Source organism: Haplochromis burtoni, unplaced genomic scaffold (genome assembly GCF_018398535.1).
Source record: "Haplochromis burtoni strain Fernald_Lab_line unplaced genomic scaffold, NCSU_Asbu1 Contig_3, whole genome shotgun sequence".
Taxonomy (NCBI): domain Eukaryota; kingdom Metazoa; phylum Chordata; class Actinopteri; order Cichliformes; family Cichlidae; genus Haplochromis; species Haplochromis burtoni.
Window position 1 is genome coordinate 828,509 of NW_024582364.1, and position 22,633 is coordinate 851,141.

General features: G+C 40.4%; 1 protein-coding gene across 1 annotated transcript in view; it reads right to left on the bottom strand.

The window, feature by feature from the left end:
- eif2b3 (eukaryotic translation initiation factor 2B, subunit 3 gamma) overlaps positions 1-22,633 on the bottom strand; it is a 33,864-nt gene continuing 11,231 nt past the window's right edge. Inside the window, exons 4-12 of the mRNA XM_005912828.3 lie at positions 20,284-20,443; positions 20,030-20,141; positions 12,616-12,705; positions 9,427-9,563; positions 8,784-8,974; positions 8,067-8,129; positions 7,735-7,883; positions 3,977-4,080; positions 1-191 (exon numbers count right to left, since the gene is read on the bottom strand). Of these exons, the coding sequence (XP_005912890.1) occupies positions 139-191; positions 3,977-4,080; positions 7,735-7,883; positions 8,067-8,129; positions 8,784-8,974; positions 9,427-9,563; positions 12,616-12,705; positions 20,030-20,141; positions 20,284-20,443 (1,059 nt within the window). The 3' untranslated portion in view covers positions 1-138. The remainder of the gene's footprint in view (positions 192-3,976; positions 4,081-7,734; positions 7,884-8,066; positions 8,130-8,783; positions 8,975-9,426; positions 9,564-12,615; positions 12,706-20,029; positions 20,142-20,283; positions 20,444-22,633) is intronic.

Consider the following 22,633-nt stretch of genomic DNA (forward strand, 5'->3'; position numbering starts at 1 on the left):
TTCAAGCTGACGTGAGTTTATTTGGACACTGTGTACAAAAAAGCCAATTGAGGTCAAAGTCTAGGCTTCTGATTGGCCTATCCGCTGGGGGAATTAGGGCCGTGTTTTGCTGCATTGGATTGGTTAATGAGGTGAAAACTAGATCTCCATGAGCTGGTCTGTTCCAACGATGATCTCGTTAGTCCGTTCAGCTGCAGAAAAGAGATATGACAAAGAGATTATATCAGTTGCAAACTTTGCAAGTCCAGCTCTTGTGATCTTCACAGTTGAAAAAATAAAACAGGGGAAAAAACAAATTCAAAAATGTGCAATCCACAAATGTCAGCTTCAGTGATCTCTTCCTGAATATTGCCACCATGCAATATGGACTTGCACTTTATTGCCAACTGGTGCACTAAACACATTTTAAAAAAAAATATTTCAAATGCCGAATGACTATAGATCGTTGTTGTTGGGCTTTAACAATACCCATAATGTGCTCATCGTTTGAAAACGACTGCCTGTAATGTGAACACCTTCCCTTCCGCATCACAGACACAGCAGTGTTGACATCACTGGCTACAGGCGCCAAACAAATATTAGATTTTTTGTTGTAAGAATGCAAAGATTTCTAATAATAAAATTTGTCATTTGGCAGCTACATTTATACCTTGGACTACTCGTGCACTTCTTCATGAGTTTTTTTAATCATTTGTTTATAAACATTATACCATGAAGATCCTGGAGCACAGTTTTAGTGCTAATGTTACTGCTGGAGGAGGTTTGAAATCTAGAGTTATTCAGTCAGCAGAGAGTTGGTGATTTCTACAATCTACGCTCCTCGGGTTGCTGTTGTTCAACTTTGCGATAATAACACTTACAGCTGATCGTGGAATATCTAGATGGGAATTCATTTTATGAATTGACTTTTTGCAGCAGTGGTGTCTTATTGAAGTACCATGTTCGAATCCAGTGAGCTTTTCAGAACAACCCACTCTTTCACAAACGCTTTCAAAGCAGATTGCATGGCTAGGTGCTTGATCTTATATACCTGTAACAATTGTACTGAAAACACCAAACCTAAAAGATTAAGAGGTGTGGCCTAACACTTTTGTCCTTTTAGTGTAACCTTCATTAACTGAAGGAGAAAAAAAATCAACTAACAAAATATTTAGTGCAATAGAAAGTCTGTTTTTTATTTCTGCATAATATTTCTAGTAGCTAACAAACTGAATACACATCCAATAAGGAGTTAATTGGTTCTTTTCCTTTCTTAAATCATTCTCTACTCAAAGCTAGTTTAACATGAGGAAAGTCAGCCCCGACTCCTCCGTGCATGGCTCTTTCCCTCCATCCCCGAGCGTCGGTACTGATCCAAAGCAAACGGTGGCAGAGAGTTATGTTCCATCCACACAGACAGGTTTTAGTGTGAAGGAATCTGTTGCTCAGAATGAGCTTATCCTCAGCTGTGAAGAGGGGAGAACAAATGGAGCATGGGACAGCAGGAGCGGGAACAAGAGGGAGTGACTGGGAAGAAAGGGAGGAAAGGTTACTCACACTGGGCCAGATAATTTGTCACTAACTAATAGAGTTTGTAGATGTATTAGGACCATATGTAACATTACATGTTACATATTCCTACTGCTGGGCCTGTGACGCACATAAAAGGAGCCAACACGTGGGGGTAAAAAAACCTGTGTTTTGGAATAATTATTACTGTGACTATTTCCTTTTCCATCCTTCTTATAGCAAAGCATTCTTATCAAAAGCTGCTGTTTGCATTCGGTCATAGATAATCTTTGCCTTTTTTTGTCTATGTTTTTGAAGCCCACTTATTCTATGCCTACATCATAAAATGTGCTACACATATAAACAGAAAGAAAGAGAGCTTTCTTAAAGAAAACACTGAATTGTTTTGTAACTCACAGAATAAAAGCACACATTCAAAAGCATCTAAGACCAGTGCGTGATCTCGCATCGTTAGCATGTGTAAATAAAAGGCAGTGTATGTGTGACACCTGCAATAGCGAATGCATATCTGAGTGTCAGAACATCTACAGGAGAGGTATGTATCTTTAAAATATCAACACCTGATGGACGTAGACGTGTGTATTGTATGTGTGCGTGCGTGCATGCGTGCACGTGTGTGTGCGTGGCTAACTGTCAGGGTGGTCCTTAGCTGCTAACAGCTTCAGCAGCAGAGTGGGTGTGTAATGTCTTTAGCAGCCCACTGTCAGCCAGCTAATTTGGTGGTGAGAGGTAATCTTGTGCTCTCCTGCAGTAACAATGTAATGCAGGAGGGAAAGAAGGCTTATCTTTACTGCAAAGCATTACACAGAATAATCTGATCTGACCCGTTCTTCATACACAGCCAGGCTGTGTGCGAGCCACTGTTAAACTGAATGTCTAGAATTGTTGTGTTAAATCTTTTGAAGTAGGTTACGGCAGATTAATCGAACATATATTAAAAACCTGTGTGACACTCTTCTTTTTCAGTCCGTTTTTATTTCCTAGCCTGCTAATTGATTTTGAAATCCAGCACATGCATGCCAAAATATGAAGGTAAGTTTATGTGCCAAATTAGAGGAATAACAAACATTTCAGCGAACCCAGGACCTTTATGGCATGTCGCAACTTCAGTCACCGAATCAAATCTCTCTGCTGCATCTGCTACTTTTTTTTTGTTTTTTTCTTAAACTGTAAAATCTTCTAAGGAAGACGACTGGCTTTGGGTTGTCTGATGAATCTGACTTCAGTTTGCTGTATACACTGGACGTGTTAAAATAAAAGGAGACAATTTATGGTGAAAGGCTGTATCTTTGCTGTTGTTTTGGCCTTATAGCACATGCAAACACAGGTCCAAGTTTCCAGTGTTTAGTATAATAATGCCAGGAACTGTCTAACAGCAAAAAGGGGGAAAAAAAACAAAACAGCTGAAGCAAGATCAGACTTCCTGCAGCAATCGCTCACTGGATGCTCCAAAAGGCTTCAGCTGTTTCCAACAGTTTTAGACAAGTTTAGCTCAAATTCACACTGTTGTTTCTTGGAACACCCTGTTGTTCACTCAATTAGGCTGCTCAGTCTGGTAGCTGAGCTCGCCCTCTCTTTCTCTATATGTGTATGTGTGTGTGTGTGAATGCGAGTGTGTGTGGATGTGGCTGGAGGCTGTTGAATTCCGGGTGGTCCTGTTCTGGCCCTGCTCTCTAACCTCTCCATCAATGTGACACACACATACATACACACACGCACAGCTAGCTTTTGGGACAAGAGGATTAAGGAAATAAAAAAAAAAAATCTCTGACAAATCAGACTTGAGAATGAAGAAACTTTCCTAGTTGGCTCAAACACTTGGCACTTATAAACAGATACCACACACATACATTAACACCTTATCCGAGTCAGCCAGGGAGAAGTACAAATAAGCGCATCAACAAAACCTGGACGTTATAGCCTGTCAGAGCTATTTTTTGTGCTGGAAAATGTTAAGAGTGCAAGATGTCTCTGCTTTTTTTGTCCATACTAGGATTTTACTGCCCATTGCTCAGGATATTTGTTTTACTGAGGCCATCATTTATCCCATAGTGTCCATTTAGTTTGGGGATTGAAAACATGCTCCTGTTTAACTGTGTCATTTAAAAGAATTAAAAGTCCAAATGTACAAACCGAAATGCGAGTACTGACAGAGGAAACAGGAGTTGACTATAGTGTGGGCACCAGAGCAGCTATTAAACTCACCTTGTGGTGAAACTGCTTTGCCAACTGGTCAAATAATAAATAAATAAAGCCATATAAGTGCTTATAAAGCCAGAAATTATAATGTTCACAAACCCTTTACAACCAGACAAACTACCTGCCGAGGTAGACTGTTTCATATAGCTAAAATCGAACGGCAAGACGTTGGCGTGCTGAGAAGAGTGAACAGGATAAAATGAAATCAGGTGATAAACACCGATAGGCCATTTCTTCATATGTGTGTATTTATCTCGGTGCCTCTTACCTTCTGGTTCGATGTGTTGTCCATTTCCCACCAAACAGTATTTGAGGTCTGCTCCTCTGCCAATAACAGCATTACTGCAGATCACGCTGCCTTGGATATTACACCTGAAAATAACACACACACACAAACTGCATGAATTTGATTTTATATCAATAAATCTGCATGTGTGCTGGCCACTATGTTCCCACAGTGATGGCTGGTGGCTCTATGCATGGAGAGCTAACAGGTATACATTATGCCTGCCGTGCAGTGCCTGGTGAATGGCATCTTACGACGATGCCATTCGTCAGCATGTCGGTTTTTACTGCAGTTTTAATGGTATATCAGTACAGATGTTCATAGAATCACAGATGTTGCAACAATTTGAAAATATAAGACTTTGTAAAAAAATTCTTTGCCTCTGGTTTTGACTTCTTCTCTCCAATATCAGTGCTGATGGGAAGGTGTTTTTAGAGTGATCACACCTATTGTTCAGAAGAAAACTGCAGCAGCTACCTACACTGTGGTGATGAGCATAAACGGACGTGGCTGCGAGATGACGTTATCGGCAGCACACGAAGCGACCAATGCGGCACGTATACTGGGACCTTAACGCTCCTTTAAACAGAGGAAATAAAAACTGACATTACATGAAGAGATGCCACAAACTTGTGGCTCTCTTCGCATCACCACTTTACCAGAGATTTCATGAAAAATACCCTTGTTCATCCAGCTAAAAATCTCATCGGGATTTAATCGCTGTTTCAAGAGTGATTTGGCCGAGAGGGAAAACCATTACAAGAGTAACAAAAGCAGTCACATTGTCCAAGAGAACTATTTTCTCAGTCTTCTAAAATTGACATAAATATTATTCCATACTATCCTCAAAATATTAAAAAATGCACAAATTTCCCTTCCTAAACATACAGTTCAAGAAAATCCTCTTAAAAGACTCATAAATCTTGTATTACCTGAATAAGGGATGAATCAGTAGATCATTAGTCCTAAAACATTATTTTTCAGCTCAGTTGTTTGCTCTCTGGGCCCTTGTGTAAATACGCACAGGCAGGTACACACAGCAAAGAACATTCATGCAGCACTGGGAGCTTCACAGGAAAGGCGCAGCTTTCCAGCTGGGCGCTAAGCTTCTTTACTTGCACCGTCATGGACTGAGGGCCACACCGGAGGTTACACAGACATTCGGACTGTTTTCCCCACCTCACACCTGCTCCGAAAACTCAAAACTATCCAAACTATCCAATCAAACAAACTTAATGACACAACATTAGCATCTCTATTAAGTTAAGGAAGGCGCCCACGCTGTGTGCGCATATGTGTGTGTGTGTGTGTGTGTGTGTGTGTGTGTACGCTGTAGGCCCCGTTCTGGAGTCCCACCTGAGCTGGCAGTGCCAACCGACTGTGCATGCTCACATTCAGCCAAACCATCACCATAAAATTCTTGGAGAGAGACACACACAGTCCTGTGTGTCCTGTGTCGACTAACCATGAAGGGCGTGTATGTGCGAATGTGTGTGTGGGGTAAGAAACGCGCGTGTGTTTCAGAAGCTCGGGAAGCCCAGTGGAGAACACATGTAGGTCTTGCCCAGGCAGTGACGCACACACACTTGGCCCTGTGCACCTCACACACAGACAGGTTTGTATTGGCTCATTCTATTCAGGTGGTTAGGCTTGGAGGGAGACAGAGAAAAGAGTGTGTGCGTGTGTGTGTGTGTGTGTGTGTGTTTAAGTTACTACCTAGAAGGTGGTGGTGGTGGTAGTTGGTGATGGGAGATTACAAGATTCAGAGTTTTGTAACATTAGAGAGAGAGGGCGAGAGAGAGACCACCAAAGAAGCTTCGAAGCTGAAACACCACTAATTACTAACACCAGGGCTCCTCCTTGCCATGCCCCCCCCCCCCCCCCACCATCCTCCCTCTCTATTACACTCATACACAAACACACACACACACACACACACACGCACGCATGTCAACCCCCCACCTCCTGTGCCAACCCTCCCCTATAAAGTTGACCCCAACTATCCCCCTTCCCAAACATGCAGCGCTTTGTCAACAAGCTCTGGTCAGCACCAAACAAAGAAACCAGAAACGCGAGGGGTTTCTGCGACATGGCTGGGGTCTGCTAATCCCCTCATACTGGCTCTTTCTTTCCTTCTTTCTCCTTCCTTCTTATGTCCTCAAAGAAAGAAAAGAAAGAATTGCAATTTCTTTCTTGCGTGCTAGCCTGCTTTCCCCTCGCTTCTTTCTTCCCTTCTCCTGTCTCTCTTTCTTTCACGCCTTTGTGCGTGCACCTACATGGGCATGATGAGGGTCCCCATGCTAACTGGCTGGGGTCCCTGAAAGGCTTAAGAAGAGATTGCAAGAGACAGAAAGAGAGGGAGATGGCGTTGATGCCTTGATGTAAAGAAAAGAGAGAGAGGAAGAAGAATTAAGATAAAAGAAACAGGAGCCTGTGAATGAGAGCATTAAAATCCAGAGCCAAGATAAGTCCCTTTAAACCAATATTCCTGCCCTAAGACACCAAACAGATCAATCTACATGCTAATTCTACAGTAGACACTGTTGCTCTCTGTGCAAAGCAGTCAGTTCTTTCCACCTTAACTCTTGACGACAGCTGTAACTGGACTAGATAGAAATCCTGCTGCATCCTTACTCAGACTGGACTCAAATCACAACTACAACATCTGACATGCTCTCCATTGAGCTTCTGTGTTTCTTTAACCAAGTTGGAGTTCCTAAATCTCAAGTTGACATGATGCAATTTGCAGCACATTGGCTGTATGGTGGGTTTTTGTTTTGCTGTTAAAAATGATACGAAGTGGAAGAATAACATCATTTAAAAAAAACACAAAAAAACTACACAATTTGCAACACGCTACATGTAAGCACAGACGTGCATGTGTGAAGTAACTACAATGTTTACCTCCTGGTGAGCCTGATTAGACCCCTGTGCTGAAACCATTCTTTAAATAAAAGATGGCAAACTGGAGGGACAACTGATCCTTAAAGGCTAAACCAAACACATGATTTTATTAAATAGCGGCGGGCTATTAGGGAAAGCATCATCTGAACTCCTGTGGTATTCCAAAAATTCTAGGAGCAGTGGGAAACTGGGTATAGCAAAGTAATTTAGGCGCTTAAATGAAATGTATGGATGTTGTGTGTTTCACTACACCAGCTCTGTGTTTGTTTGGAACTGGTCTCTGGCTGGTTGCACACCAATAGTTACATTGTTAACTCAGCGATCCCACAGAACGCAGAAAACAAAAAACCTGTTACACGTCCTATCACTGGACACACACACACACACGCACACGCACACGCACACTTCAATAAAAAGGTATGCAGCGAATGAAGAGGGAGCCACATCTATGCTTTTATAAATTCTAAAAAAGCCAAACAGGTTGATGACAAGTTTAGTGGTTTTTCAGAATAGCTGAGAGGCATAAATGTTCCGTCACTTCAAGTCAAGTAAATAATATAAACAGCTGAACAGGAGGATAAAAGTGTTTTTTCATGCTTCTGTTTAGAAACGTGTGCTTGCTAACTGCTGCTTGTCACCCACCACATGCAAGTAGCAACTTCACACTTAAAAAAACAAGCCAGATAATTAAAACTTTAATCTATAAACATGCCTTCAAGGTGAAATTCCCTTTTTTTTTTTTTTTAAGGTTAAATTAATGCGTTCAAGAAACCATTTCAAAGTACACAACCTCAGCAAGTGTGTGCATGTCTGTGTACAACTGTGTGTGTTCTCACCCCTCCTCGATGGTAACGCCATGCATGATGATGGAGTTGGTGACTTTGACCTTCTCTTTTACAGTGGTGGAGTTTCCAATAGTAGACCTTTTTATGGAAGTCTTGTCTGCAATGTGGCACGAAGCTCCGATGATACTATCTGATCCCATCTGAAAGCCCACCACAAACAGCAACGGAGATACATGCATACACAATTTTAGTCCACGTATTGTAAAGTGCCTTTAGACGACAATAAAAGGCTCTGATGAAGTGAAGACAATCTGAAAAAGTTCAAAACAAGAGGGAAATGCTAGATAACTGAAATACAAGCATGGCTTGTAGTCTATATTCACCTGACATCTCTCAGAAATGTCAGCAGATGGATGGACTGATGGTTCTTCAAACAGCTTTGGGGCCTAGCAGAGAGAAAACGGGGGGAGTGAAAGAGTGATTAAGAAAGTAGTAATGAGTTTGAAAACAGACTGTAAACAAAAGATGGATGGAGTGTCCGCGTGTTTACAACGTTTCTTTTAAAAAGCCAAACATGTTGACCACAAGGTTTGTAGTTTTTAGAATAGCTGAGAGGCATAAATGTTCCTTCACAAGTAAAGTCAACTTAAAAGTGCATTCCTAAAAATGGCCATCAGGGGGCAGTTCCCACGGTCCAACTGCAAAAAGTCTTTGATAAAAGGACCAGCTCTTACTAAATGTATGACCTGAGTAAATTTATCATCAAATTGGTGACCGAAAATACTAAATCTGAAGTTTCAAGATGACATTTTACTGACAGCGGTGTGATGTCATCCAAGAAAGGAAATCAGAGAAAGTTGACTCATTTGGATGTAGCGTTTTCAGTGGGAGATGCATTTCATCACTCATCCAAGTGACTTCTTCAGTCTGGTTTCTCACATTTCTCCCACTGATGTTGCTACGTCCAGACAAACAGAATCAACTTTCTGGGAACAGCATGTACACATAAGCATTTAACCACGATTAGGCTATTGTAGTCATGCCATACACGTAAAATAAACCCCAAACAAACAAAACAAACAGTCTAATGTTTGACTCACCAGTCGGTTCACCTCTATATAAGCAGCTAGAGTATTAACCCGGCAGCACAGACCCTGGTCCATAATGTGAACATAGCAGCGCAGCTTTCCTCCATGGTAGGCCTCACTCATATCACCGCGGTGGTCATTCCAGCAGGAGCGCTCCTGTGCCAGCTGGAGGAGAGGCTCGTCCCGAGATGAGATGAGGAGCTCTGGACACCAAAAGAGGAAGAGAAGAGGGTTAGAAGCTGATGCCTTAGGCAGCGATGCCCTAACCTAGAAGTTCTTTATGATGAATGTTTATAAGCAAGATGAAGAAGAATTTTAAAAAGGTTGCAGTCTTTGGGCAAGGCTGAGGTTTGGACATCTGCAGAGGAGGGATAGTGGATGTACTGAACAAAGGATATCAATTATTTTGCCTCCAGGAAGGAGGAAAAGATGAAGACCACAGAGAAAATACAAGGATAAATGAAGGAGGACATGCAGAGTGTTGTAACAGAGGAGGATGCTGATGACAGGGTGAGATGGAGGCAGATGATCTGCTGTGGCGCCGCTAAAGGGACCAGCCAAAAGACAAAGAAGAAGAATCATGCTTGGGTTGTTAAATGCTGTTCCTCCTCTGATTCTGAGCGTGAAGATATGTTATGTGAATGCAAACAATAACCGTGGTTTGCAGGCCCATCGTTTTTTTCCTGGGTCTGATCGTCTGTGTCGTCTTTCAGTTTCTGGCTGTTAACAGTTTTGGAGAACTGTTTACGCACCAAATATGGCACCAACTCTCCACGGATCGATGAGATAGACCTAGGATACAAAAGAAACACATAATTAATTTAGTCATTTAGCAACTGGATCAGGTAAGAAACACTAGTTCATGCTATGCAATCATAACATCTTACAATATCTCGGTAAAAATGAAAAGATATAGACTATACTGGAATAAAATGGTTGTATTTTATGAATATCACCAGAGTAGTTGTAAGCAGTAATTGTGTAACACTCAATAACAGCATGTAATAAATAATTGAATGATGTATAAAGGAGTCATTGTCCCTATAAAGACGTCGATCAAAATCAGGAAAGGAAGCACTGACTAAAGACTGATGATGTTCCAGCAAGAAATACATTAATTAAAAAAAATAATAAAAAGAGCTAACAATGAGCTTTCTTCAAAGTTTCTCTCTGTGTAAATCAGGAGGCAATATCCTCATCTTAATTTCTTTTTCCTCCTCTCTGGACTGCGCTGTGCTCAGTGTTCCTCTCTACCACACCACACACCCCTCCACTTGCCCTCTCTTACTTTCTTTTAAAGGGAGATTAGAATTTCCATCTGAATGACAGGAGAAAAACAACAGTTACTCTGTCCATTTCTCTCCTTGAGCAAGAGACAGAGAAAGAACATTGAGGAGAAAGGAAGAGAGGCAAAGAGGAGCCGTGAAAAGAGTCCAAGAAAAGAGCTGAAGAAAGAAATGAGTCATCTAACAAGAGAGATGATATATGGTGGCGGTAGAGGGTGCGTTGGTGATGCAATGATGTAAGATTTACATCTGCATCTCTATGGCAAATTGCTACTTTCAAGTGCTTTAACCAAAAATATTCACAGGATTAGTAAAGGGGATTTGTGTTTGTTGGCTTGGCTTTGGATTTATTGAGTGGAATAAAAGTAGCCTGGTGTGGATGCACTCCATTTATAGTTGTTGAACTTTAACAATGGGTAATAAATGATTTCCACAATTCGGCTTTCAGCGTGGTACCCACTTCTTCATGAAATAATGTGCAAGTTACAAAATACACGTGTGGAAGTCTCATCGCCACCCAGTTTTGGGAAGTTGCCAACAAGTAATATTATATTTGCTTCCCAAAATTAAACAGATACAATCAAGCACTATTTAAAGTAAATGCTTCGCCAATAGAACACAAAGCAAAAGCAAATCAAGCGCTCCCTATATCAGAGCCTGACAATGCGACTGCATGTGACAATCACAGCTGTTCCCTGCACTGCACAACTAGAGGTTTCCTGGATGTACTCAGGATGACTAACAGTGTGTTAAAAGACAGACGCACAACAAAAATCAAATGTATGGCACAGCAGACGGTAAAGAGTTTCTGCTCAAAGTGGACTATCATCTGCTGTTTGGAGATACTTTGGATTTAGTGATATTAACCAAGAAGAAATCAGATGCAAACAGTGCTGTAGAGGTGTGTCTGCGCCTCAAAGCAACATAAGCCACTTATTCACATGCCTGAAAATGCACCACCACAAACTGCAGGATAATTAAGGCATGAAGGCCAAGATAAACAATGCTTTGTTGCTGACGCAAATCGTCCACAAAACTCAGGCTGTGCAGTGCGTCTACATATTCCTTCACAAAGATGTGCTGAAATCACAACTGCAATCACACTTCCATTGACCAAAGATAAACTTCCGTTAAACTTAAAGTTAAACTTCATGGAGCAACGATGTCATTCCCTCACACTATTTTTCTTTTTCCAAAGAGGTCACAGCTGTCGAGTATTTAACCTTAAGTTCATCCTCATGTCCATCAATCAGGTATGATAAATGAAGTGAAACATTACTTTTTCCTTCTAGTAGACACACTTATATTAGGTGAATAAACACCTTATTTGTCTGTAAAGATGTTTTACTTAAGAAGACCATAGCACAATGTAAATTCAGGGAAAGCAGTCCCCTCTCATGTAATTTTGTGCTTTTCATATTTTTATGTTTTTTGTTCCTTCTAAAAGATGCACTCAATTTGGGTAAATGAAGAAAAGTAGTTTTATTTTTACATAAAGATGGAACATGTTGCATCACATGGAAGTGAAAGCAGTGTTAAATTTAGAAAATTACTGACCCTAAAATGAACGAATAATCATGACAAATAATCAATATTGCTGAAAATAATATTGTTTCAAAATTGTCAAAACAATTTTCATCAATTTGCTTAATATAAAAGGAAAATGTAAGAATGCAAATGCTAATTTTAGGACTTCAACGTGCTAGTTCCCACTACCTGTGTGAAAATAGACATTTGTATAAGGTTTTGTCAAAGAAATTCACAGCAAGCATTTACCCAGCATTCACGAAGTGACAACGTTTGAAGCGGCCCGCTTCCTGTTGTCTGTTTCAGGTTAACAAGAGCAAGTGCTGACAAACCCTGATTCTCAAAATAGTGAAAACAGCTTTAGCCTTTCATTTTTCAGATGCAGCACAGAGACAGACTCCTATACAGACTCCTCCGGCTATAGCGAGCTCCCCCGTCACACCGCTTCACTTCAGAGGCTAAAGGCCTAACAGCCTGTCTCAGTGGCACATAGTAAAACAAATTAACACCTCACTAGAATACCATGCTAACAGAACCTTTCAAAGCCTTACACACCATGTAACCATGTTAAACACACACAGATTAAGCAGCGAGGTAGAGTTCATGTCAGCTTGAGTGTGGGGCATATGCATATATTTTGTGTCTATATGTGTCTAAGTCTGTTGGGTAATACCTCTCATGGAGCAGACATAAACAGGAAAATTTCAAAATTCAACAAAAAAACAATACAGTCAAAAATAAGTGAAAAAGGTCTGGGGAAATTTTTATGTCCACTGTGGACTTACTTTGCAGAAAGATCTAAACATAGACATACTTATATTCATTATTCACTTCAAAAGCATCATAAAGAATATGGTGATGGAGACATGTTTTTCTTGAGAGTTCACTAGTGTTTCTTGGTGTGGTTATTTGTATTTTGTTCTTGCAGATTTTTGGAAATATTTTGTGAGTTTGTATAGTCTCTCTTGTAAAACAGTCTGATCTCAGTAGGACTTCCTGTTAAAATAAAGATTCAACCCCCCCAAACTTACTTGTTTTCTGTGAGGAAGTCCACGACAGCCTTTTTCAGACAGTAGAGGTGAGCGTCCACTAAGCCCGTTTTGATGAGCATCCTGGGATGTCTGTGGGTAAAAGGAAAAACAGAGATGGAAATCAAAGCTCACAAAGTGTCCTCAGTTCGTGAAAACAAAGCATTAAAATCCACCGTTTGCACACAATGGAAAAGTGTGATGCACAGAAACGAATAGATTAAAATACACACTGCACACCTGCGCTGCTTTTACCATCTTAATTGGGTGCTACCTCTGGGGGAGTGTGCTTTGATTCTCTTCGTCACCTGCTGGTTTTATCTTTAATGCTTACTTCACGTTTGCTCAAGCCACTTTTAATCTGTGTTCCTTTGCACGCAGGACTATAACACTTGATGAAAAAAACGGCAAAACCAGCTATAATGCCTGATTGTCCTCTGCCATCTACCATAGATGTCGCCCCGAGGGCAGCCGTCATGCATTCACTCATTTACACAATTTTTTTCACATAGGGAGACGCGGAGTCAAAAGTCTGAACGTGACATTTACGAAGCGACAACCTTAAGAAAACAATGCAGTCCCAGACGTTTCAATAAACAAATCTATCAACATCCCTACGTCCTCGCCGACTACTTACCCTTTCTTCCTCTGCCCTTTCAACCACGACATAATAAAAACTGTGGGGTGCATTCCTCCTTAAAAGGGCCATACCACTTTTAGCCCATTTATTACCAATCACATAGACCTTTCATTACTGCTTACCATCTTTCACAGCATGCCGCAGTGATTTAGATTTTTAAGGTTGTACAAACAGGTTGAAGTCTGTCTCATTATCACACAATAACTTCGACCAAATTAAAAACAGACACGTCCACTGTTCGCAGAGTTGTTCAGTTTTGATTTATTATTCCACACTAAAAGCAACAGGAATGATAATTACAACTCTCCCTGGAAAGTGAGTGTGACAGCAGGAAGCCACGCCAACATTACTTTGACGTGATAAAGTTTTATTCAAAGATGTGTAAAAATTTAGAAGTCATACAAAATTAAGGAAACCAAAACAAATCGACTGCAGTTGTGCAGAAACTCTATGCAGCTTTGTGAAAAACTAAGTACACCCCATTATTTAAAAACTTGTAGAACCACCTTTAACAGCAATAACTCGAAGTGATTGTTTCCTGTTTGACTTTATCGGTTTTTCACATCATTGTGAAGGAATTTTGTCTCAATCTTCTTCACAGCGTTGATTCAGTTCATTGACGTTTGTGTGCATTCGTTTATGCACAATTCAGGCACAGGTACCACCACAGCAGTTTCCCTGGGTTATCGAAACACCTCCATTCTTTTCTTGTTTGCGCATTCTGTTGTAGATTTACTGCTGTGTTTGGGATCATTGCCCTGTTGCATTACCCAATTCTGGCCAAGCGTTAGCATTAGTCGACTCTGGAACACTGGTATTCGGAGGAGTCCATGGCTCGCTCTATGACTCCAAGGTGCCCAGTTCCTGTGGCTGCAGAAGAAGCCCAAATCATCAGCCCCCCAAAACTGTATGAACTGTTTGTTCTGACATGCTGTATTTGTTTTTCACCAAAAGTAGTACTGTGCATTACAGCCCGATATCTCCACTTTGGTCTGATCCACCCCAAGGACATTGCTGCAGAAGTCTTCAGGTTTTGTTCAGATGCAACTTTGAAAACCCAAGCTGTTCTGCCATGTTCTTTTTAGAGATAAGACGCTTTCCAAACAACTGACACTTGTTCCATCTTTTTCTCCATTTAACTTGCTAACTGAGACTTGCAGAGTCTGAACTATAGCTCTTAGGATTTTGTAGATTTTTTGAGCATCACAAAGTCTGACCTTTGGGTGAATTTGCCGGGACCTCCACTCCTGGGAAGATTGTGGCATTCTGTTAACACACACCGGAATACTTCACACCAGCTACTTGCCAAAACTACTTCTTTTATAGAGGCGCACACTTGCTGCTGATGAGTTAATCAAGTGCATTTGATTACCAGCACCTGGTTGCTTCTTTCTCTCTGAATTCCTTTGGAAGCAATAAGGGTGTACTTGGTTTTTCATGGGACGGCGTAGAGTCCTGTGAACACACTATTTTTTAAATGACTGATTGTAAGTCTGTGAATTTCCACTTAAATGTATTTCACCTTCTCTTTATGTCAATTCTCCTATTTTTGGAATTAGCATGTAACACTGATTAAACAACCTCTATGTACTAGGGGTGCAACAATACTTGTATCGATATTGAACCGTTCGATATAGTGCTTTCGGTTCGGTACGCATATGTATCGAACAATACAAAATTTTTAATTTATTTTATCAACTTTCCTTCTGAGATGCTGTCTGTGTTGAGCGCTCAGTGGATCTGTGCTCAACAGTGCAGCCTAGGCGGAGTAGTCGAACGCAGATTCACTGAGCGCAGGGCAAGCTAGCGAGACAGAAGTTAAGCTCTCCTTGCAACATGGCAAATTGAACCTCCCCCACCCTCATTCAGATCTGGCGTTTGGAACTATTTTGGTTTTCATGTGACGTATGACCCTGAAGGTAAGCGCGTCATGGACTAAAGTAAAACAGTATGTTGGATGTGCCACGCAATGCTCAATTACATTGGTGGGAACTAGTGTGTTAGCGCAGTTAGCTGTTAACGTGTTGGCCGTCCAGCCCCACGCACGGGGCGATCCGCGGTAGCTCGTTAACGGAGATTTGCCGTGTTGTGGCGTTAACGTCATTTCAATGAGATTAACGCTGACAGCACTAGTGGGAACACAACAGAATATGACTGCACATTTACTCCGACATCATCCTAGTGCAAAGACAAGTGGAAGCAGACAAAAACAACAAGCACGCATGCTACAAACTTTACCCGAGTCATTTAGACAGCCGTTAGCACATGATTCTCCTTATGGGGACCTGATATGTTTAATATGCTGCTGAGAATATAGCCCAGAAGAAGCGTATAGTATAGCTTTTATTTTGGAAAGAGCCATTTCTCTGTAATAAACTCTCTTTTCCAAAGATGAGTGATTCCTCAATCAGATAGATTTATTTTTTATTACTTTGTTGTTTCAGCAACATTAAATTTAAAAACTGTACTTTTGAGTTAAAATATATATTTATAATTTTAATAAATGACAAATTAAAAAGGCATGAACATTTTTTTGTATCGAAAAAATATCGAACCGTGACACCAAAGTATCGAACCGAACCGTGAATTTTGTGTATCGTTACACCCCTACTATGTATATATATGACCAAGATTTAGTGAATATTTAAAAAAAAAAAAGAGAGAGAAAAAGAAAAAAAAGTGTTATTTTGATTATTTTAACTGATTTGAACTGAAACTGTTTTTTTTTTCTCCTCATACACACAACTAATAATTTAAACTGCAATTTTTTTTAAAACAGCAATAAAAGAAATGAGGAGAAAAATATCTGTGGTGACCCCACAGGAGCCATCAAAAAGATCTTCTCGACAAGCTTTCCCCTCCCACCTCAAATACCAGGCTTACAGTATAACTGGAGTGACTCGGGAGGATTACTTAGTCTCACACACACACACACACACACCAGATGGTAAAAGCTCTAAATCAAACTCGGTGCGTGTCTGTCTGTGTTGAGGTATTTTATTAAAAAGCATAAAAACACATGTTCACTCTCACACACAGTCATGCTCTACGGGTGTCCCAGGTGTAAGTCTCTGTGTGGCTATCGCATACATAAAGTAAAACTCATCAGAACACCCAGCATGTGACATCACTGTTTAGCACCTGCAGACGGGCAAGAGACAGAGCCTTGGATAATTGGGTTATGAATGACGGTGTGTGTGTGTGTGTGTGTTTGTAGGTTAAGAACAGGTGCCCTGAATCATAATAAAAATATGTTAGTAGCCATAAAAAGCAGCACAGTAGGTACAAGTATCACCATATCAAGACTGTTGCAGTATAAAACCAAAACATATTAACTTTTTTTAAGGGGACCTCGTTAAAATAATTTTGAGGTCCATATGTTTTTATTCTGGGAATCTATTATAGCAGCTTTGCATGATCACCAATTCAAAACAAGTTCTTATTTTCCCTCATACTGAGCCTCGGTTTAACTACTTAGCTCGTCTTCCTCAAAGTCAACTTTCTTTGATTGCCTGTAACTGACAAACTGAACATTTGAACAACACCTTTGGGGGGTCTGCATATGCCATGTTAAGAAAATCCCTTCCCCTTGACAGAAAAAACTGTTGGAAACAGAGTTTTTAAGAGGAGTCTGAAGCATGAGCACACTAACTACTTCTACACATGCTGACTTTGAAATGTTCGTGTTTAATGAGTACGCACCATTGTAACAGTACATATATTACCCGAACATTAGTAATCAAGTTGCCTTTCCTAACAACAGCATCATGTGATTTCTGGTTGCTGCGAGTGCTGTAGAGCTGATTGTCGAAGGGAGCAGGAATTTAGTGCCTCTGCAGGCAGGGATGACTCAACTGTTGGATTAATGACTGACTACTAAAGTACCACTAAAGTCCTCAGTGGGAGAGAGGAGTCACATCTCTCGCTCTCAAACACACACAGCATAATGTCTTATTTAGTTACAACTAAAAACCCACAGCGGACGGTGAGTCAGATGCAGCAGAATGACCGTTAATACCCTCATTAGTCAGGTTTTCACAAGAGCCAACAGTGCTGAAGGGCTTTTTAAAAAAACAATTTAACCACTCCTCCAAAGCAAAATTTGTGATTCCCGTAATATTAAACTAGCCCCATAGATGCTTTCTCAATTGAATTCACATATCTGATCTTGTGTTGCAAGCCTACAGTGCGCATGGCTCTGCAAGTGCAGTCAGACTAATGTTGATAGCTGTCAAATCCTGTGCAAACACACTCATTATGTGGGACCATTGATACATATGTTTAGTAAATTTAGTACAAGGATCTTTGGAAGGGAAGTTATTTAATTTTTTTTAAAAGGTACTTTGTGTAATATTTGTGTTTATTGGCTTTTAGCCCCACGTGTGCCATCATTAGTAACAGATGTAAGTAACTCCAAGTCTGTTTTGCTGAAGATCACTGCAGTTGATCTGACCTAAGCTTCCTTGCCTTTCCTTTATAAACTTACTGGCCACTTGTTAGGCACTACATGCTAGTACTAGGACACTCTTTTGATTTCAGAATTGCATTAGTTATTTGTGGCACAGATTCAACAAGGTCCTGGAAAAATGCCTCAGTGATTTCCATATCGTCATGATAGGATCACACAGCTGTGGTAGATTTATCAGCTGCCCATCCATCATGTGACTCTCTTGTTCACTACATCTCTTGACTTGAGTACAGTGAGCTTGCTATCATGTTCAAGAAACCAAAGTTTATTTGTGCTTTATTGCATGGATGTTATTGCTGTCAGAAGCAGCAATTAGAAAATGCATACACTCTGGTCACAAAGGGATGGACATACTAAGCAGGTAAGCAGTGGCATATTAGCACTGCTCAGTTTTAGCATCAACAAGCCATTCTCTGCGAAATCTACAGATGCTTGTGTGAGAAATCCCAGAAGGTCAGCAGTTTGTGAAATACTCAGATCAGCCAGTCTGGCACCAAAAACCATGTCCCATTCAAAAACTTCTACATCAACTTTCTTACCCGTTCTGATGCTCAGTATGGACTTCGAAAAGACGTCTTGACCATGTCTGCATCCCCAAATGCATTGTTTTGCTGCCATGCGATAGGCTGATCACATATCTGCATTAAAGATCAGCTGAACAGGCGCACCTAAAGTGTATGTCATAATTTTAAAACCTCCCAAAAACCCAAAACTAGCTGCTAAACTTGGCGCTTTGCTTGTTTTGCTTGAAACGTTCTAGTTTTCCAAACTATCCTGTTAAATCAGCAGATTAATACACAGTCAACCATTTCTCCAAACCTACATCCACAACATTCTGACAGGTGGAGCCTAATGTATGAGAGGAAGCTCTGCTGGATTCCTTTCACACCGTTTAAGCGATTTCCAGGTCAAACAATCTCACATGTGCAGAATGTTTTGAGCTAACACACCTCAACCATGTGGAAACTATAGAGAAGGAAAGGGAAGAGAAATTACAGAGAGGCTGAGGCAGAACAAGCATGGAGACTGTAAGAACAGATGGTTGGTTGTGTGGAGGGATGCACACAACAAGAACTGGTTCAATGAAGTGAATGAAGTGGGAAATTAAACGGACGCCAGTCAATGAAGAAATTCAGGAGGTTGCACTCACCGATTCATTTTTCTTTCACTAACGTTCCACAGAAACTGAAAAGAACCCACTGCAAAAGATACTACAGGTGTGAAATGTTAATGTGTACAAATGTAACACGAATACGAACATTTAATATCCAAAGGACGCTTCATAACCTGTATGTACAGTACGTGTAAGCTGTGACTACTCTGTGGGTGATACTGCTTTTGAAAACAGTCAGGTAGCTACAGGTGGGAAACAGGAATCCATACTCTGGCATTTACTCTGCTTACTACCTCAGGCAAAAAATAATTTTGTGTGGGTGTGCGACATGCGAGCGTATAAATGATCAGAGGTGCTTTCAGTGTTGGAAGTCTTTCAGTATAAGCTGTAAATGTTTAGCTGTGGGCTCAATAGGTTTCCATAACACTGTGACAATGTGTGACTGTTTTCTCTCCATCAATGTCCGCCTCGAGGTTGTGTTATGCGTTCATATAAGCATTTCTGAGTTTATGAAATAAGACAGAATGTGTGTGTGTGTGTGTATATATGTTAGTGTGTGCCTCAAGAGTTTCTCTGTGCAGAGAAGCATGCGAGCAGCTGCTCTGGCCCCCCTCTTATTGGCCAGAATTTACTGTGTCTTTGGCTCCATGAAGTATTTACGAGCTCCCAAAGCACCCGCTCTCACACATACATGCATTTTAGGAGTTCGAAACAAAAACCTACCTAGAACACTCTTCCTGTAACAAAAATCCCACACAGCCACCACAGAACCTTCGCCCTAAAACACACCGACTCTGATTAGAAACTTAAACATCTGCTTTGCCAGAGCTAAGAACCTACAGATGTACAGAACACGTCACCATCAGGCAAACCTCCAAAGTCTGATCCACGCATGGAGGAATAAGAACCTGCACGAGAACACGTGCCGCACATGCTCAGCAACTTATAAAGTGAACACTGATTTGCTTTGGTTAACAAACCGTGCTGTGGACAGCTGTCATTCCACTAATACAGAAGAATCAGGAGCCTTTAAGAAGACAGAGACCCCTTTGAAGTGAACAAAAACAAAGACTCAACAGTGAAATGATTGAATGCAAGTGGATAACCAATCAGAAATGAGTAGATTTTCACATATATGTATAATTTCTAATGGCTCATTTGGACATATAAATAAGCAATGTGTGGTTAGACTTACTTCCTCATAATGGATTTCCTGATTGATAGTCCGTCCTCAAGATCGGCCTCATTGGCCATGAAGAGCAGCCTCTTTCCTGACTGATCAACACCAACAAAGTCTCTCTGCTCAGCTGGGGAAAAATACACAACATATACTATTAATACAAAAAATATTGCCCAGTTAAACCACTGCAGGGAAAAGAAAAAAATTATAGATTAAATAAACAGCAGATGCAAAATGGTCTCATTTTCTAAGATTTATTTTCATTTTACCTGTCTTTTTCTTGCCCTTCTGGCCTGGGACGGTCTCTGTGAATTCGTGGGCTTTGCTCATTAGCATGGCCATTGTCGCGTTGTGCGCCCGGAACAGATCGACCACCTCGTGAAGTGCTACGTCTGTTATCAAGTCACAACTCAACACCAGGATGTCGGTCTTAAGAGAAAGATTTGAAAGAAAATCACAGTGATCTATTCATGCTGATGTATTTACTTGACAGCGCAACGATAAGACACAACAGAATGTCTAACATAATGAACATGACGTGGTTTAGTAGGACTAGAATTACTTTACTAAGCATAAAGAGGCTTTTGACAGGAGCTTGCAGGCACGCACACAAAACTCTGAAACAGACACAGAAATGGCTGAAATACAGTTGGCAGGGTGAAGCATTTAGACTATTGTATACATAAACTTTATTTCTGCACAAGTGCTTGTTGGCCCTTTGTTAAAGTGACTTAAACTCTGATTACAGAGAGTAGTGAGAAATGATTTCTGCTGTTATTCACCATCTCTGTTTGAGAATATACAATTTCTCTTCTGATTTTGTTGTTTGACATTGTGTTTTAATATGAAAGCAATATAAGTTGCCTTGTTACCCTATAGGTTATAGCTTATAAAGGTAAAAAAAATTATACTTGAGTAGCTCAGTTAAATGGTAACTTTAAAAAAAAAAAAGTAAACCAAAAAGCACAGATCTAAATAAAACAGGAAGGAGCCTGAATCAAAAGGGAATAAAGGTATTGTGGTATAAGGTGGTGAAGAGTTTCTGCATCTGTCTTCATGGAAACAAAGCTGAACCAGATGTCAGACAAAAAGTTCAGCTGCTGATCTAGTAAAAAGCGCAGAGGTGGTGCGAAGAAATTACTCAGCAACTTTTGACAACAAAAGTTATCTCCAGACACTTTATGCTGTAAGCCAAGAACCCTACAACAGTGAGTTACACAAATCCCAGAGTACCTGTTTTTTCTTTGCTCCCTTCCCTTCTCCATTCATTCAGGTCTGAGAGACAGAATCCATAAACAGTGAGTGTAACTATATTTTTCTGCTGTTTCTCTTTGTGCAGACCGTCAGCTTGCTTGGATCTAAGCAGACAATTCAATTCATAAACACATGGTCTTCGTCAAATTACTTTGGTATTAATTTGTGATACTTCTAAGATTTCTGAAGTCCTTAAAACCTTGCTCTATTTTTCACCTAAAAGCCCACAGCAGATCGAAACGACAAAAAAGTCTCAACAGCTGATTAAACTACAGATGTTAAAAACAGGAACTGTAACAAAAACAAAACGGCCCAGTCTGTATTGTGATTATATACACTGAACAATATTTCTGGCATAACAAATTAATGCTTTCTATCAGGTCTTTAACATTGCTGGTAATACGTTACACTATGTCACAGTCTATACATTTTAATAAAATGTTATGCAACAAGCCTACTGGTCTTCCAGTAAGCCATTTATGCTCGTTTTACTCTCTCTAATTACTGCAAATGAGTAGTTTTACATCTTTCAAAAGCTTTGAATTTGTATAAAAGAGAAATTACATGTGATTGGGACATTTGTTTAAATCTTTTGCAATCTCACAATTTTCTATTTTTTGTTTGAAGTGCTTGAAAACGCCTGACAAATTAGACATCTGTCCTGTTTAGTTTTCAGTGTGTGTACGCAGTTATCTCTCTGAAAAACCTGCCTTAAATAAAGGAAGATTAACTCCACCCTGTGTTTACATCCACATGTTAAGTCTTGCCCATATTTGAGTCTTTTTTTTTTTAATCATGCTGCACTCACTGCATTCAGTGACACAATATCACATAACTCCCTTATCCTTCTCCATTTTACCCTGGCTGGCTGGTTTTAAGTACATTTCTGTGAACTGATCCACATAAAACACTGCTCTAACGTTACACACAGGCAGAGAAAACCAGCCAGCGTTCAACAAAATGCACTTGAGCTTAAAACAGAGCACACATTTTTTTTTGAGAAAAGTCTTATTTTAGAAGATGACTATCTTAAACTAGTATCAGTATCCCTACTATCTAACCACATGTAAATCAATACACGTTTGGAAACACAAATAAATATGCAGCTGTGAATTCCAGTTGACGTATCACTTGCTCTTATGGCGAGAGCAAAAGCATTACCTGTCATTTGAACTGTTCTCCACTGTCTGAATGTGTGTTTGCATGTGGGTGCAGCCACATTTGTGTCTGTGTGCGGTATCTATCTGTCTGTCAAGAGATGAAGGCTGTCAGCATAGGGACTAATCCCACCATTAGCACCAGCAGCCTTAACGACAGAGACATTATTGCTCTGTTTGTGAAGGAGAACACAGAGTGAGAGAGAGG